Genomic DNA, 18,647 nt, shown 5'->3' on the forward strand with positions numbered 1-18,647 from the left:
GTATACATATACATCTCTCTCTCTGAAAGTATCTGTCATTACAGTATCGAAATGTGATTGTTTCAGTTAGTAGAATAGTTTCATTTTTAAAGTGAAAGTATTTGACATGAGTGTTTTTGTTTCACTTTTGACACGTAATACTTAAATAGTGGAGGAGATATTATGTTGCCGTGGGCTCGAACTCTGCAAGAAGTTAAATTTTTTTTGACTAAAACACAACTGGAACCCTAAGTAAGGCATGTGTAAAATTTGAATGAAATTGGTTGCGTAGTTCTCGAGTTTTAGGGATTCACACAGACAGACAGACAGACAGACACACATTCTCATTTTTATATATATAGATTACAATAATATACTACAGCCAATAGTATATTATAGCTCACATGAGCAAGACAATAACTGCTTGCGCCAGATTACTGATGACAAAAATATTCCACAGACTACTTTGCAATTGAGGGTTAGATGGGGCATGGACACATGTTCCATCAAACAAGCCACACAGTCATGACCAAGTGGATTTTAAATTGTAAATATATATATGTATATATATACACACACACACATACACATATATATACAAAACTAAAGATGTGTATTTTAATGACCCAGTCAACAGGAAGAGGCTGTGTGCACAACCTGTAAGACTGGTAAAGTTGGTGTTATGTTAACCATATTAGTCAATGTCCACAAAAAAAAAAAAAGAAATGTGTGCAAGGAGAGAATACCAGAGGGTTGATGTTCTGAGGGAAAAGGATTAGGCTGACTTGTTGGTTGTGGGGAACCTGACAAAATAAAGGAGAAAGAGAGGTATTTTGGGTGGGCTTGAGTGGAGGCAGTATGCAACTAGCTAGATGTGGTGTTGCAGTAATAAAAAAGATAGTGAGAAGAGACATTGCAGTATGTAGGTAAGTTTTTACCAGTCAGTTCATTGGTCTTCTTTTGGTTGTAGTCTCATTACTTCAACTACATCTGCTAACTCATGAAACTGTTTAATTATGGTTAATGTATCTACATACAAGCATGCATTCACTGATATTCCATCAAACAGTTTGTACTTCTAGTGTCTAGTTTGTCTTCTCTCAGATTTCTTTAAGGAATGCTGGCTTTAAAGACTGTCCTTAGAAATTACTTTCTAAAGTACTGTCCTAGTTGTCAACTGCAGAATTTTAAACAAAAGAAACAAGTCGTATGTGAATCATTTTAACATCATGCGAGAGTCTTCAGTAAATAAGTTACTGCAACACATGATCCATCTCATTATGGGTCTGAAGTAGACATTGGACATACAACCTGTTCATTGTAGGTACACCAAATTGAGTTGCCAGCTACTGCCAAAGTTACAATCATCAAACACAATACATTTTTTTTCTTAAATTTCAATTCTGACTTACAGGAAATTCTTAAAACAAACATTACAAATGAAAAAAAAGAAAATCAACTGAAATTCTATTAAAAGTATCCCTGAGTGATTTGAAAGTAATCATCTTGAATTTGGTGTTGAACACAGTGTACATGATGTATCTCTTATAGTCTGCTGAATTGGAACATTCTTTACTAGAATTTTAGATTCTGCTGCTTTTCATCCTGGGGAAGAAACCAGAAGTCTTAGTGGAATAAGACTCTTTGGTATTTTACATATCACTTCTTTTGCCAAGCACAACATATGAAACATCTTTCAGTATTTTGGTACCACTAGAAAAAATGTAAAAAAATAGAAAAAGTTGTTTAGATCATTTCAAATAATACATTTTTCAAAGGGGGCAAGTTACCATCATTAGCATGGCTATATGGTTAAGAAATTCACTTAACAATCATGGTTTTGGGATCAGTTCCACTGTGCAGCATCTTGGGCAAGTGTTATAAATTGTAAACCTGGATTGGCTACTACTTTATGAGTAAATTAAGTATACAAAAATTGTCCAAAAGCTATCATATGCATGTACCTGCAAATAAAAGTGTAATAAAAGCTTCTTTACCTGAAAAGCAGGTAAGGATTAATTACAGAAATAGCATCTTGCTGTAAAAACAATGCCTAAGTAATATCAATATGTATTCATCTAACTCATGCAAGCATGGAAAAGTGGATGTAAAACATGCAAATGAAGTGTGAAGGGAGCTAAGATACTCAGCTGTATTGAATAAAAAAAACTGCTGTATGACCATATGACAATATTTCAGTAAGTTAACTGTTTTTGTAAATTTATTTTTATTGATTTATTCTCATTTTACTCACTGGTGGGATAATTTTGAAAAATTTGTTTCCAAGCAAATATTTTTTACAGTTGGATGTTTTTCCTTCTGTTTTCTCAACCATGAAAAGAGGAATGTATAGCCAGCCAGAAAGGTTAATGCATGCTTACTTATTTACCTTAAATTTTATAGTAAAGATCACTCCAATGAAATCTAAAACATACTTACAAGCGCTGTTGGTAGCAGTTGATGTTAAGATTTGACAGGTACTCTAGGAGCAGAGATACCAAAGTTCTCCTTTAAGAACTGAAGTACAGATGACGTGCTGGCTAAAGATGCAAAGACTGTCTGTTCAGCACGGCTCATTGCTTTTTGTAACATAAATGTTAGATGATGGTGGAAACACTGGAATGATGTTCCAGTTGACAGTGCCAGATATATCTAATCAAAAGAAAAGAAATAGAATCATAGTTACAGTGATAAGTCTTTGGGGTATGTTAACATTAAGATGTAGAGGAAGATAGTCTAGTATTTAAATCAGTGGTTCTCAACGGGCGTCTATGTATAAGATTTTTTGGAGGTTCACACAGCAAAATAGTAAATTGGAGATCCACAATAATATTTTAAAGGCCCCTGAAAAGATTTTGATTTAGATGTATTGATATTTATTGCAAAAAGAAAAAAAAGCCAGGTTTCCTTCTAAAAGGATGGTTACAGCCTACACAAGTTAATATGTGAAAAACAAAATAGGAATTTTGAAAGAAGTATCTATAAAACTAGTTTTTAAACCAGCGAATGGCTATGGGGTTTCACAGAATAAAATAAAGGGGGTCCATGGGTAAAAAAAAAAAATGGTTAAGAACCCTTGACTTAGATGTATTGAGGTGTAGAGTAGAATTATAGAACAAAGGAGAGAATCATGAAGAAGCAGAAGAGATATTAGTGACATAGTAGCAGAGGCATGGGAGAGATCAGTGATATGACAGCAAAAAGTGGGGTATTAGTGATAGGGTAGTAGGGAGCAGAAGAAGGGGAAGTGACATGACAGCAGGGGTCAATGACATGACACTAGGAATAGGAGAAATGTTAATGGCAGAAAAGGTGGGGTCAGTGACATTATTCTATTAGGACCAAGACAGGGCTAAACAACAACATAAAGGCTTTTTACAGTAGTTCAAAAATAGTGTGGCACTTGCTTTTTATTTATTGTAGTTATAGAAATGAATATGTTATGAGAAATAATGTGACCAGGCAAAAAAATACAAAAAATGCACACTAACAAAGACAACTAGTTCCCTCCCCCCTTCTCCCCATTAGCCTTTCTATACAGGCTATGGACTGATCATTCCCTCTGTAACACTAAATTTTAATTACAAGATTGTACTTTTCATCTTCTGTTGGCATGGGTTAACTAGGTCTACCACCTCAAGTATTTCTGTGAACTTTTGAACATTTTGAACCTTTCCATACCAACAAGCTTCAGACTACCCCTGGCACAAACCTTCTCTTTTAAAGTGAAAATCTATTATCAAAAGTCAGGTTATGTTCTAAACACCAACTTAACAATAACGAAGTTATTTTAATAAACTCTTCGAAATTAACTGAAACAAGGGCAGTGTATTTCAACCGAAATATTGTAACAAAGGTGGGGTTAAAGCTGGATTTGTTGATGTAACAACAACCAGTTATTTATGAAACGAAAGTATACCATGACAGATTGAGACAAGGAAGAGTTATGTACCTTCTATAGGGTTTCACGTGACATACACTTATTCTTTTCTACTGGAAGCGCAAGGCCTCAAATTTGGGGGAAGGGATTAAGTCGATTACAGTGGTGAAGACTGTAGTGATGGTTGTGGTGACAGCTGTGATTGTGATGGTGGTTGTGGTATGGTTGTTGGTAGTGGTGGTGGTGGTATGGTTGTTGATAGTGGTGGTTGTGGGTGAAGTTGTGATGGTGACAACAACGGAATACCATGCTTGATGTGGTTTTGGTTGTAATGTTGGTGGTGGTGGTTATGGATGAAGTTGTGGTGATAGTGAGAGCAATTGTGACAACAATGGAATACCATGCTTAAAGTAGTAGTGGTTGTGGTTGTGATGCTGGTGGTGATTGTGGTGGTGGTGATGATGTGATTGTTGGCAGTAGTGGTTATGGTGGTTATAGGTGAAGCTGTGATGGTAGTGGAGGCAATGGTGATAACAATGGTGTACCCATGCCTTTGCCTAACTGAGGATCAAATGCATGCAGCAGTATGACAGTCTGGACATGAAAGACACTTTAATACATGTGTTGTAGGATTTTCGAGCGAGATCGTTGCCGGTGCCCCTGGGCTGGCTCTTGTGCGGGTGACACATGAGGTTTCTCGAGCGAGATGAGCGTGGCCGTTGCCAGTACCGCCTGACTGGCCTTCGTGCGGGTGACACGTAAAAGCACCCACTACACTCTCTGAGTGGTTGGCGTTAGGAAGGGCATCCAGCTGTAGAAACTCTGCCAAATCAGATTGGAGCCTGGTGTAGCCATCTGGTTTCACCAGTCCTCAGTCAAATCGTCCAACCCATGCTAGCATGGAAAGCGGATGTTAAACGACGACGACGACGACGAGACATAATACTGATTTAGTAGGGAATAAAGAGAGAAATGGATAGTGTTCACTTACCCAGTCTTTAACACATTCTTCTGGAGTTGACTGGTAACCAGCAAACATAGATGGGTTGGATAGGATACCACGAGCAGCCATTATACCTAGAAAATCAAATAATAAATACATCTTTGTCAATTGTACAATTTAATGAATAGTAATGAGTAATGCCCCTTCCCCTCTCAGAATTTGTTGTCTTGCAAGTTATTTGGTGACCCTGCTGGTGCTGGTGCCATGTAAAAAGCATCCAGTCTACACTGTGAAGTGGTTGGCATTTGGAAGGACATCCAGCTGTAAAAACCATGCCGAAACTGACCTTGCCTGTATTGGTGTCACATAAAAAGGACTCAGTCCACTCTATGGGGTGGTTGGTATTAGGAAGGATATCCAGCCGTAAAACCCATGCCAAAAGAGACACAGTAGCCTGGTGTAGTCTTCTACCTGGCCAGCTCCTCTCATACTGTCCAACTCATGCCAGCATAGAAGACAAATGTTAAATGATGATGATGATGATGAATACTAAGTTAAATTCTTGAGATGAGTTTTCATTATCATCATCATTATCATTGATTTGATTCAGGTTCATTCTTATTCTAAGTAGAATTTATGTGGGTAGTGGGTTACTACCTGTAACCTTAGGTACAGACACTCTTTCAATAGTCTTCCAAGTACTCAAGACCCTCCTGATATTCTTTCCTGTCCCTAAGAGGCAAACTTTCTGTAGAAGCTCTACAGAGCATTCTAATCCAATCTCCTTCAATTTATATCTTAGCTTACAGTTCCCAATGCACCAATTATTATAGGCACAACCTTTACAATCTTCATATTCCAAATTCTTACAATTTCAAATCTTAAGGGATAGTATTTTTTTTTTGTCTTTCGTCTTCTTTATTTACAATCCTGGAATCATGATTATTATTGTTATTGGACTCTGCCTTTCAACCTTTCGGAGTAGATAAAAAAGCATACCAGTTGAGCACTGGGGTCAATGTAATTGACCTACCCACTCCCTCAAACATGCTGGCCTTGTGCCAAAATTTGAAACTACTACTACTACTACCACTACTACTACTACTACTACTACTACTACTACTACTACTACTACTATTATTATTATTATTATTATGGCAGAAAGCTAGCAGAATTGCTAACACACTGGAAAAAATGCTTAGTGGCATGTTGCATGCCTTTACATTCTGAGTTCAAATTCCATTGGAGTTGGCTCTGCCTTTCATCCTTTTGGACTCAATAAAATAAGTACCAGTTGAGTGCTTGGGTCAACGTAATCTTCTTACTGCCTCCCCTGAAATTGCTGAGCTTGCATCAAAATTTGTAACAACAACAACAACAACAACAACTACTACTACTACTACTACTACTACTACTGCGTCGTCGTCGTCGTCATCATCATCATGAGGGTGGTGGAAGGCAATTTACTTTTCATCTTTCTGAGATTGATAAAACAAATACCAATGAGGTACTGAGATTGATTTCATTGACTTATAGCTCACCCTTTCATAATTTCAGGCTTTGTGCCAATGTTTGGAAGTATTATTATTACAGACGAAAGCTTTTGTGCATAGTGAGATGGCTTCTTCAAATGCTCAGAAGACTCCCTAGAAGTATGTGGTAGCTTCTGTTCATCAACAGTGGAAGAGAATGCTCCAAAAGCAAAACTTTCATTACTTTCTTTCCAAACCTTCCTTGGTTTCCCTTTTCTTGAATTACTAGGTATTCCTTTATTGAAACGCCAACCTCTATATGAACCCCACGTCTGAACCAGTACAGTTTTGTCTCCTGAAAGCTGCATCTGATTCATCTTGTACCTGGTTTTTGCTTCAGCTCATTTATGCTTCTGTCAATCATGTACATACACTAACATATATTCAGAGAGCATGATTGCTTCGTTTTAACAGAAGGAACCTGTGGAAGCAGGAGACTGATGTAGACACAAAAGAAGCGATGACAGCTGATCTCAAGCTGCTAAACCTCAGGAAGGAGATGACAAAGGGCTACAACAAACAGTGAGGAAGTCCCATCCAACTCAAGCATAACAAAAATAATGACGACAATGATGATGATGATGATGGTGATGGTGATGGCAGAAACATTCCAGGGTTTAAATCTCATCTCTTTAAGAGTCTAATAAAAACAACGTTTTTGAACAATTTAGTCTCAATTTCTCATCAGGTGTCAATACCTATGTAGATGTGCTTGAGCTGGGATTGAACTAATATATATTGGTTTCAAGTTTTGGCACAAGGCAAGCAATTTCAGGGGAGGGGGCCAAGTCAATTAAATCACTCTCAGGGTTCAACTCATACTTATTTTACTGACCCCAAAAGGGCAAAAGGCAAAGTTGGCATTTGAACCCAGAATATAAAGACAGACAAAATGCCGCTAAGCATTTTACCTGGCGTGCTAATGATCCTGTCAGCTTGCTGCCTTATTGAGCTATAAATATTAAAGATCCATGAGTGCAATTCTACTCCAAGTACCTGTACATATACCTGGCACCTGATGAGTAACAGAAGCTCTCTTTCTCTTTCAATATCCTCTTCTGTTTAACATAAATATTACTCCACGACATAAGAAATATTGTACACATAACACTGGTCCATTAGCATTTAAACTGGCCAAATTTAGCTCAAATATTCTACATGTTTTACATTCAAACTGGCTACATCTAACCTCTCTTACCTAGCCTACAATAGCATTCTAAAAATAAACAATCACATCACTGAAGCCTCAAAACTATAAGATAACACATGTTATTCAAAACAATTTGAATAAAAAAGCATTACATTTGACAGAGTAATCTGAACACTAAAGGGTTACGTTAGTTTTTGGAACATAAACTCACTCCATTGATGAAAAAGGTATGTATAGGTTTTTACCAAAACTAGGGCAGAGTTAGAATAAGAAATGGCATATCATTTAATAGTGGCTGTGGTATTCCCATCATCAAATCCTGATATTAACTCTTTAGCATTTAAATTGGCCATATCCAGCCCAAATATTCTATATATCTTATGTTCAAACTGACTGGTTCAGGCCTCTCATACCTACTCTACAATGTCATTCTAAAATTAACCCATAAACTGCTGGGATTTTGCTGTATGTAACACAAACTGCTGAGCCTATTTTAGGTAAAGGTCAACATCGATCTATCACTTGAAAAAAATACTCAGTGTTTCTTAACACCTTCTGTGATTGACTACACTGTTTCTGGGGTGAAAGGGTATCGTGTGCATACATTATACGTCATCAAAATTAGGTCAGATCATGCCCTACTTCCGTGGCCACGCACGTGGCCTGTCGCGTTGGCCACTGAGGTGGCCTATCGCAGCTTATGGGTTAAACAGTTACATCCTTGAAATTTTGAAGATACAAGATAATGCAAGATTAATACAAAACAATGTGATTGAATGAGCATTATATTTTGATAGAATAATCTGAATGCTAAAGGGTTAAATCTAATATTGCAACCAGCTAGATCCTCCATTAAGTTGTAAAATCTATGTCTTTTCACAGAGCACCTTTGATACAATGCAGTTCTGTAACTTGATTTCTGTGAATCAAAAGAATGGTTGGGTTTTATACATAACTTTCCCAGATCAAATCTGTAATAAATTATTTTGAATGTCATGCTATCAGTTAAGGAAGTTTATACTCCTGCAATTAGCTATTTAGTATTTATTCTTTGTGGCTAATGAACTTCAAGTTGTAAATTGTAAAAGAGGGTAATGTCCAGTGTCAATTTCTTCTTTGTTTTTGTTATTTATGCTTTACTACAAAAGAACAAAATTACGTCAATGCAAAAGTAAACATTGTTTTAAGAGGGAGGAGAAAGAGGGAAAAAGGAGGAGAGAGAGAGAGAGAGGGAAGAGGGAGGAGAGAGAGAGAGAGACAGAGACAGAGAGAGAGAGAGAGAGAGAGAGAGAGAGAGGTTAACAGTTGAAAAATTGCTTCAGTCAGTACAGTTCCTAAGGTCTGACCTATGAACATCACCTGAAATCTGTTTTTGTCTGCCTCTACTAATCTGCAGTACTTTTCCACTAATTGTAAACAAGCCAGTTGGGGAAGTAACAACATGGCTGCTCAACCTGCTGGAAATAGCAATGAAACATCGCTCAAATCATATGCTGCTGTGTTAAAAAAAAGTAGATCACATTGAATAATGTAATCCTGGATATATAAAGGGATAGAATAGTAAGGCTGGAAAGCCCTTGATTTTAGGTCTGCTTGGTCAGTTTGACCTGGGGTTAAACAACGACAGTCAGCTGTTTACTACACACAATCACTTTCTTCAACAAGACTCAGAGACTGATCAGTTGTTCTTACCGTTTGCTTTAGTTTCTTTGTGAATCTTTTTGGCTCCTTCAAGAGATTTTACGTCACCGTTGGCAATGACTGGAATATTTACACTGCTTTTAATCAGTTGAATTGCTTCATTGTTCACTGGTTCACCTCTCTGTTCAGGTGTACGTCCATGAACAGCTAACCAAGATAATCCAGCATGTTCCATTTTACGACAAAATTCAACAGTTTCCCTAAAACAAAAAATAAAAAAAAGGAAATGAATATAATAAACAAGTTTTGAAAGTATTCCTTTTAATTTTAGAAACTGACTGTCAACAAAATCACAATAGCTACCCCAAGAAAACTGTCCTCCGTAGTTGGTGATCCCCACAAAACACTGCAGCTGTATCTGCATCCATTCTACAAAACCCTCTACCACTGTAACTGTCTCCAACACAACTGACAACAGCAGAAGCTAGTAAAGGAGAAAAAGGAGTAAAGACCCCTTTCGGTCACGAATGACCATGGGACTGCACCAAGAAGGTTACCCTCCTAGGCACAATTCTGGGCAAGCTTGTTTAAGGAAGACCAGCAGTTGCCCATGCAAATCAGCCACCCCTCTCCACTGATGTTATCCAAGGGAAACCATACGGGCTGATACAGCTTGGCACCAATGACACCGCAACTCATACCTATAGCTGAATGAACTAGAGCAATGGGAAATAATGTTTTGTTCAAGAACACAACACACAACCTGGTCCAGGAATTGAACTCAGTTACTCTCCCAAAATTTTCACTGTAGTAGCCGACTGCCCACAAAACAGCTGACACTTGAAGCTGGTCACACAGACAGTTCACTGCAGTAGTTGGTTGCCCACAAAAAAAAAGCTCACAGCTGTAGCTGGTCATTCAAACAGTCTACTGCAGTAAGTAGTCCTCATGAAGACCACCCACTGCAGTAGCTGTGCCACTTTCTTTTGTTTACTGAAAATATGATATACACACACACACACATATATATATGAGAATTCACGAAAAAACAACAGACGAAGACAGGTGGTGTAAACGACAAATTGATGTATTAGTTTAATGCTCGGGAATAGAGAAAGTCTTTAACGTTTTGAGCCTACGCTCTTCAACAGAAAGGAACACAGAAAAAAACAAGGAGAGAAAAAAAATATAAGTGTAGTGGTCAGCGATCTATATATATATTTATTTATTGATGGGTTTCAGCCAAGTGGCTGTGGTCATGCTGGAGCACCATTATAATTGTATTTACTACATTTTATCTTTGCAATGTATAACATAAAATTACATATATTTTTCTGTAATTTGTTTTTTTTTTTTCTTTTTCGTAATGAAATCATTGGTGTTAGAAAGGGCATGCAGCTGTAGAAACCATGCCAAAGTTGACACTTGAGCCTGACACAGCTCTGCAGCTTGCCAGACCCTGTCAAACCGTCCATTGCATGCCAGCATGGAAAATGGATGTTAAAAGGATGCTAAATGATGATGATGATGTTGCATCATTATTGTTGCCCTTTGTTTTGTCCTATCTGCTTTAGTGTTTTGATAAATAAGCCTGAGTGAACTCGATGCCTTTGATCAGAGTACAGTAGAGCACCAATGACAACAGCAGACCACGTCACTACTCTATAACTAAAAGACAGACACTTTAACTCGTCAGTCAATGAAGCATCACAGCAATGTGTCATGAAACAGTAAAGAGAGAATTGATTTTTATTTCTTTTTTCAAACATATACTTTGCACTACTATTTTAACTTGCAGACATAAGGTTTGTACCTTGCCAAATAAAATCAATATAATTATATGTAGTAGCGATAATGAATGCTGCCAATAGTTTGAGGAGTTAACATATCAGAACTTGCAGTCAATCAATATAGTTAAATATGTTAGTGATAATAGATTTCTGCTGTAGAGGTATGTGTTGTAGTAATTAAACTGTAAATTCAAGTAAAACAACTGTTTGAAGTTTATTTCTGTTTGAGTGCAGTATAGCGAAAGACAATATGTACAAAACACGACAAAGTATTGAACCGTTGTCAAGAAGTGAAATGCAGTACTTGATAAGAGAAATATTAATTATCAGGGACATTTAATAATATGAAATATTCCACATTTCCGGTGAAAGACATCACTGATGCAAGTGTGTCTAGAAATGATACAGAGACTGTTCAACAGTTTCGTCACATCTAAATAATCAAGAGCTGTATACTAAAACCTAGCTTATTTTCAGTGTCAGAAAATACTACAGTACTTGCAAACCCTACAAAACATCTGACATTAAGGATACAATTACCACATATTTCAGATGGAGTACTTACTGCACAAACACACATGCACATTACTATTCTAGAAAGACATCATCATCACCATCATTGTTTTAATGGCTTCTTTTCCATGCTTGCATGGATCAGAAAGAACTCACTGAGACAGATTTTCTATAGTTGAATGCCCTTCCTGTTGAATAACCCTCACCTGTTTCCTTGGATGGAGAAGCTGAATACCAACTTCCTTCAACTCACTAGACTTTTAACCTTAATCTCACCAGATATTCAGTTTGACATTCAACTGATTTCACTCTAAGGATATTATTATTAATATTATGGTGTGCATTTGGAATCAATGTTCTTGATACTGGATTACAATCAATTTCCTTAGATTTCGAAGACCTTTCTTACAATCTTTACTGTTCCCAAAAGAGTAGATTTCTGAATTAATGCAACTCTGGTAGTTACACCAATCTCAATAAGGGAATTGTTAAGTCTGTTGATTAAAGTGCCTAAGGCACCGATAACAACTCGGGTTACTTTAGTAGAGACTCTCCACAGTTGTCGTATTTCCCTAGCCAAATCCTGGTATTTTCCTATTTTCTCTTGTTCTTTGACTGTTACATTCATGTCTGCAGGTATAGCCACATCTATGATGATGCTCTGTTTTTTCCATTGTCTAGAACCATGAATCTGGTCACTTGGTATGAATTTTGCAACCAGTTTGCACATTAAAATGCCAGTTATTATTATTATTATTATTAGTGGTGGTGGATTAGCAGAATCATTGGTATGTGTTGGACAAAATTCCTTAAAGTAGTTCTTCCAGCCCTCTACATTTTGGGCTCACATCCCACTGAGGTCAGCTTTACCATTCATTATTTTGGGGTCAATGAAATAAAGTTTCTGTTATATATTGGAATTGATTAAACAAACCCTTCCATCAACTCCTGGCCTTCTACATAAATTAGAAACTTTTAAGAGGGGTGGATTGGCAAAATAATTAGAACATCAATATTTGTTCCCTCAAAATACAGAATCTCTTTTATTCTCTTTTCTCTTTTACTTGTTTCAGTCATTTGACTGCGGCCATGTTGGAGCACCGCCTTTAGTCGAGCAAATCGACCCCAAGACTTATTCTTTGGAAGCCTAGTACTTATTCTATCGGTCTTTTTTGCCGAACTGCTCGGTTACGGGGACGTAAACACACCAGCATCGGTTGTCAAGCGATATTGGGGGGGGGACAAACACAAGCACACACATACATATATATATATACATATATACGACGGGCTTCTTTCAGTTTCCGTCTACCAAATCCACTCACAAGGCTTTGGTCGGCCCGAGGCTATAGTAGAAGACACTTGCCCAAGGTGCCACGCAGTGGGACTGAACCCCGAGCCATGTGGTTGGTAGGCAAGCTAAATAATAGAATAGAGTTTTTTTTTGTTTTTTTTAATATTTTCGTTTTATATTACTGCTAAAGTGAATAAAAAATGAGGCTTTCTTTCCTTGAATTTGCCCTTCAGAAAGATTAAGGTAAACAAAGCAAAACAATAACTAAACAAAACACACACACACACATACAAATATATCACAGAAAATTTTTAAAAATAACACTCTAACAGAAAAATACAGTATAATAATACAATAATAATAGTACACATACATGTCCTGTTTTGGGTGTAATCACAGATAGTGATAATAAAACATGATAGCATTTGCTTGAAAGAACATTTTACTGATGTCCTTTCAAACAAAAAGTCTTTTAATATGGAACATTCTACTGAAAGATCAAAAGCTCGGAAACGTTTTGCCCAATGGACTGGTGTCATTATTCTACAATTGATCACAGAGGCCTATAAGAAGAGAAAACTTATGACTCTATGTCTTGCTAGGGACACAAGTTTCATAAGTGGCTTTGTGTCAGGTGCTGAGCAGCTGAGACACAAGACAGGGATAGGGACAGGTGTATTGCTGTAGAGAAGACAGGTGTATTGCTGTAGAGAAGATACAGGACTACTACAGCAGAAAAGGCAGAAAGGGTGATGGAGATGGGGTACCAGGGCATACCCTCAAAGTATGTGAAGCTGGATGAAGGGAGGAGAGGAACAAAGAATTGAGGATAGCTGGGCTGGTAGTTTTCATGAGAGTGTGAAAGGTGACAGACAGTTTGAGATGAAGATAGACATGAATGCAGTGACTGGTGAACATAGATAGAGGCATGGTCAATAGTGAATCTCAATTTGAGAGAAGGTGAAGGAAAATAGGAGAGGGCCATGGAGGAAGAGGTGATAGGCAGCAACATAAAAGGAGGAGGAGGTGGAGAGTAACCATCATTTACACACACATGTACACACAGACACATATGTATGTGTGTGTGTGTGTGTGTGTGTGTGAGAAAGTTATTAATATATATGAGAGAAAGTTATAATGCAGAGATTGATTTAATCCAGAGTAAAATGAGAGGAAAAACTGGCTGATAACATGATAAACAAATTATTCATAAAAATGAATACCAAAATAACTAACGCTGGATGGAGCTTTAAGTGGGATGGACTGTAAGCTAATATATGGATAGAGAGGGATAGGCATGGCTGTATAGTGCATAAGTTTGCTTCCAAACCATGTGGTTTCAGGTTCAATTCCAGTGCAGTACCCTGGGTTGACCAAAGCCTTGTGAGTAGATTTGTTAGGGAGAAACTGAAAGAAGTCCAGTGTGTGTGTGTGTGTGTGTGCCTCCTTGTCTTGACATCATGTGATAGTTGTAAACAAGTGTTACTGTCATTCAAGTGGTGTCTTTATTTTCCAATATTCTGTGAAAACATGCTCAGTCATATAGAAATATCACCTAGCCTAGAAACAAAGGAGGGTTGGCAACTGGATGGGCATCCAACTGTAGAAAATCTGCTTTAACAGATTCTGTTTGAGCCATGCGAGCATGGAGCAGTCAATATTAAAATGATGATGGTAATCTTCCAGATACTTCAAATAATAATAAACAAAAATAATCAACTTATTAGAAGACTTTCAGATTTCCTCAGATACTCTCCACTAAGAAACCATTTTCTACTCTCCAAAACCAAACATGTTACTTTCCTTTGGAATTAAAAAATTTTCTATTGCACTTTTCATTATCTTTACAGACCAACCCTCAATCTCCTCCTTTCCATACTAGAGAAGTTGCTGCAGAAGTTAACCCTAGCCCTAACTTTCCCCATCATCATCATCATCATCATCATCATCATCATCACCACCATCACCACCACCACCATCACCATCACCATCATCATCATCACCACCACCACCACCACCACCACCACCATCACCATCACCATCACCATCATCATTTTAACATCTACTTTTCCATGCTTGCATGGGTTGGATGGAATTTATTGGGGCAGATTTTCTATAGTTGGACGCCTTTCCTGTCACTAACCCTCACCTGTTTCCATGTAAGGTAATATTTCCACATGGCCAGATGTGTTCTTGTAGAATATTGGAAATGAATGATATTGTTTGTATGACAGTGACACTCACAACAATCAGGTGATGCCAAGACAAGGAGACACAAACACACACACATATACATGGCATTAAGAAGGACATCTAGCTGTAGAAACCTTGCCACAACAGACAACTGGAGTCTAGACAGGTCTCAGCTGGTCAGCTCCATGTCAAACCATTATCCCATGCCAGCATAGAAAGTGAATGCTAAACAATGATGATGATGATATATATATAAAATCATAACCATCATTTAACACTTGTTTCCCATTTAACAGTCACTGGTATGGGTTGGACAATTTCATAGGATCTAGCAAGCAGCTGATACATATATATATATATATATATATATATATATATATATATATATATATATATATAGTTAATCCTCCAAAAAACAACAACACAAGGAAGTGGTACATGCAAAGTATTAGCAGACACTCAGGGAAAGAAATAAAGGTAGTTTTATGTTTTGAGCAAAGCTCTTCTTCAGAAACAGGAGGCAGAGGACAGTCCAAGAGAAAAGGAAGACGGAGGGAGGAAAGAAGGAAGGATGGATGGATAAGATAGGCTTCTTTCAGTTTCTGTTGACCAAATCCACTAACTAGGCTTTGGTCAGCTTGGGGGTTATAGCAGTCATACAGTAGCACTGAACCTAGAGCCATGTGGTTGGGAAGTAAACTCACTATACAGTTATGTCTATGTCCACTTCTGTAGATTAAACTGTAGGTTGTTAATATTGATTTCTAACAGAATAAATGCCACACATTTCTGATAAAAATACAGTCAATTATTTTGACTCCAATACTTGACTGGCTTATATTTTACTGGCTCCAAAAGGTTGAAAAGGTAACCTGAATAAGATTTCAACTCAGAATATGAGAAAAAGATGTAACTAAAGAATTCAAGGAATTTTGTCTGGTGCTCTACATATTATTCTACCAACCTCAACTCTTATGTAATTAATGGGGGTGATGGATTGAAGGAATATGAAAATGTCAAATAAAATTTCTTTTATCTTTTACTTGTTTCAATCATTAGACTTGCCATGCCGGGGCACTGCCTTGAAATATTTTAGTCAAATGAATCGACCCCAGTACCTATTTTTTTATAAGCCTGTTACTTATTCTATCAATATCTTTTGCCAAACTGCTAAGTTACTGGGATGTAAACACACTAACACTGGTTGCCAAGCAGTGGTGGGAGACAAACACAAAGTCAAATACACACACACACGTCGGGCTTCTTCCAGTTTCCATCCATCAAATCCACCCACAAGGCCCTGGCTGGCCTAAGGCTATAGTAGAAGACACTTGCCCAAGTTGCCATGCAGTGGGACTGAACCCAGACCCATGTGGTTGGGAAGCAGATTTCTTATTACACAGCTACGCCTGTCTTTTGTGATATTTAGTTATAGCCTTGATGTTCCGAGTTCAACTCACACCAAGTCAACTTGCATTTCATCCTTCTGGGTTCTGTTGATCCAACAATCTATAGATCTCTCTAAATTACCGGCTCCTTGTCTGGCTAACTGATACCCAATTGATTCAACCATCTACAGATCTCAAACTATTGCTCCCTTGTCTGAGATACAACATTTCATAGTCATAGTTCATCCCAACACCGAGTAAAATATGCTTTGTGTTCTAAAACTAAAAGGTTTCACTCTGGTTTTCATAAAGAACAACAGTCTATCTAAAGTAACATCCCTTGACAAAGTAAAATCATTGTACCTGCTCCTCAGAACAAGGTAAACTTACCCTCAAATCATTCAACTCCAGATCATAGATTTATTAATATCAAAACATAATAACTGCTCTTTAACCCTTTAGCATTCAAATTATTCTGTCAGAAGTAGTGCTTATTTTGTCACATTGTTTTGAATTAACCATGCATTATCTTGTCGCTTTGAGATTTTGAGGAAGCAACTGTTAATTTTTAGAATGATACTGTAGGGTTGCTGTGAGGGGCCAAATTTGGCCAGTTTGAATATAAAACAGGTACAATATTTTGGTTAAATATGGCTGGTTTAAAAATTAAATGAGTGTTAACTTGTTTGTGTGAATGTGAGTAGGAAGGAAGTGGGATTGAACTGGAAGAGAATTGTCTTCCAAGTCTTACCTGATATTATGATGAATACGTATCTTAATAGAAATAGTAAAGTCTTGGCTTGAAATGGCTCCTTTTGTTTGTCGGATCAAATCTTGCACAATCTCTGGTTTGCGAAGAAGACAAGCTCCATAGCCCTCAGCTTGAGCCCACCTTCAGAGTGAGAAAGGTCAATAGGATTAGATTTAATGTTTTAGCAAAGATTAGTTAATTAAAATATACAATGTGAAACAATGATTGCCATCAGAAGATAACCTTAAAATGTAAAGAATAGTGTCTGAGAGATGCAAACAAAGGTAATTTTTATTGTTGATAAATTATTAAACTATTAACCTTTTAAAATTTTTTTCATTTAATCAAGCTGTGATTGAATGTATGTGTATGTGAATATGCGTGTATGTATGAAAGTGTGTGTGCGTGCACGTATCTATATATATATATATATACACACACATACATACATACATACATACATACATACATACATACATATGTACGTATGTGGAATACACACACATATACATATATAGAAAACATCTTTTCTTTGAAACATGATATACAGGGTGTCCATAAATTACTGTTACAATTTGAAACAATTAATTGTGGAAGTTATAAAAATAATTCATGGACACCCTGTATTAAAACAACTGTTTAATCTTCTTTATTAATGGTTTTTCATATTTCCTTATGTCTATGTTCTTTATATTTCATTAAGAACATTATTGTTGCTAAGTCCACTGACATTTCAATACTTTCTTGGCTTCATTTTATGAATGAAATAATGAGAGTAGTTTACTGTTGCTGCATTTTGTAGGAGGCAGCAAGGCATCATGGGAATAATGTAACCAGATGTAGAAAGCTTCCTTACCAATAATGGAAAACATAGGCATAATGTGAGGCAAACACACCATACTATAAATGTTACCAATATACCAATAAACATCCTAAGAAAATTAACTCTTGGCCTGCACAACCAAAGTTTCTAATTTCTGTGAGATTCTAAGATGACCACAACATGTGTCAAACCCATCAGTGCATAGGCAGTCACCTACTGAATGATTAAGTAGGTCTCATATCTTAACAGTAAGCTTAGGAGGGCAGGCGACTAACAGTAAATAGTATATAAACTGGCAGAAGGTAACTGAAAGTCACTGCTGTATTTTTCCTAAGAAGTATTGTGAATCTTCAGACTTTAGCATGGAGGCATGAAAGAGCATGAATCTTCAGACTTTAGCATGGAGGCATGAAAGAGCATGGATCTTCAGACTTTAACCTGTAGGCATATGAGAGAGAGAGAGAGAGAGAGAGAAGTATATAATATATACCACTGTATCAATCAGACTATCAGATGTTATACACCACTCATCATAATGTGCTTCCTTGCATTGTTGTAGCTTCTGAATGATACCACCCTGCAAGTTAGACATTCCCTCTGACTGGGATACCAGTCTGTCACAGGGTTACCCATTTACAGAGACTGATAGAATAAGTACTAGGCTTACAAAAAATAAGTCCTGAGGTCAATTTGCTTGACTAAAGGTGGTGCTCCAGCATGGCCACAGTCAAATGACTGAAACAAGTAAAAGAGTAAAAGAGTATATATAT

General features: G+C 37.1%; 1 protein-coding gene across 5 annotated transcripts in view; it reads right to left on the reverse strand.

Moving 5' to 3' along the window:
* Positions 1–892: 892 nt before the first annotated feature.
* The window catches only part of LOC106880305 (tRNA-dihydrouridine(20a/20b) synthase [NAD(P)+]-like), a 233,774-nt gene continuing 216,019 nt past the window's right edge, over positions 893–18,647 (reverse strand). For all 5 annotated transcript variants that reach the window (XM_014930182.2, XM_052967409.1, XM_052967408.1 and 2 more), the window contains 5 exons: positions 17,055–17,195; positions 9,177–9,385; positions 4,851–4,936; positions 2,419–2,631; positions 893–1,692 (listed from right to left, as the gene is read on the reverse strand). In XM_014930182.2, the coding sequence (XP_014785668.1) occupies positions 2,443–2,631; positions 4,851–4,936; positions 9,177–9,385; positions 17,055–17,195 (625 nt within the window). In that variant the 3' untranslated portion in view covers positions 893–1,692; positions 2,419–2,442. The remainder of the gene's footprint in view (positions 1,693–2,418; positions 2,632–4,850; positions 4,937–9,176; positions 9,386–17,054; positions 17,196–18,647) is intronic.

This window comes from Octopus bimaculoides, chromosome 4, assembly GCF_001194135.2.
Source record: "Octopus bimaculoides isolate UCB-OBI-ISO-001 chromosome 4, ASM119413v2, whole genome shotgun sequence".
Lineage (NCBI taxonomy): Eukaryota > Metazoa > Mollusca > Cephalopoda > Octopoda > Octopodidae > Octopus > Octopus bimaculoides.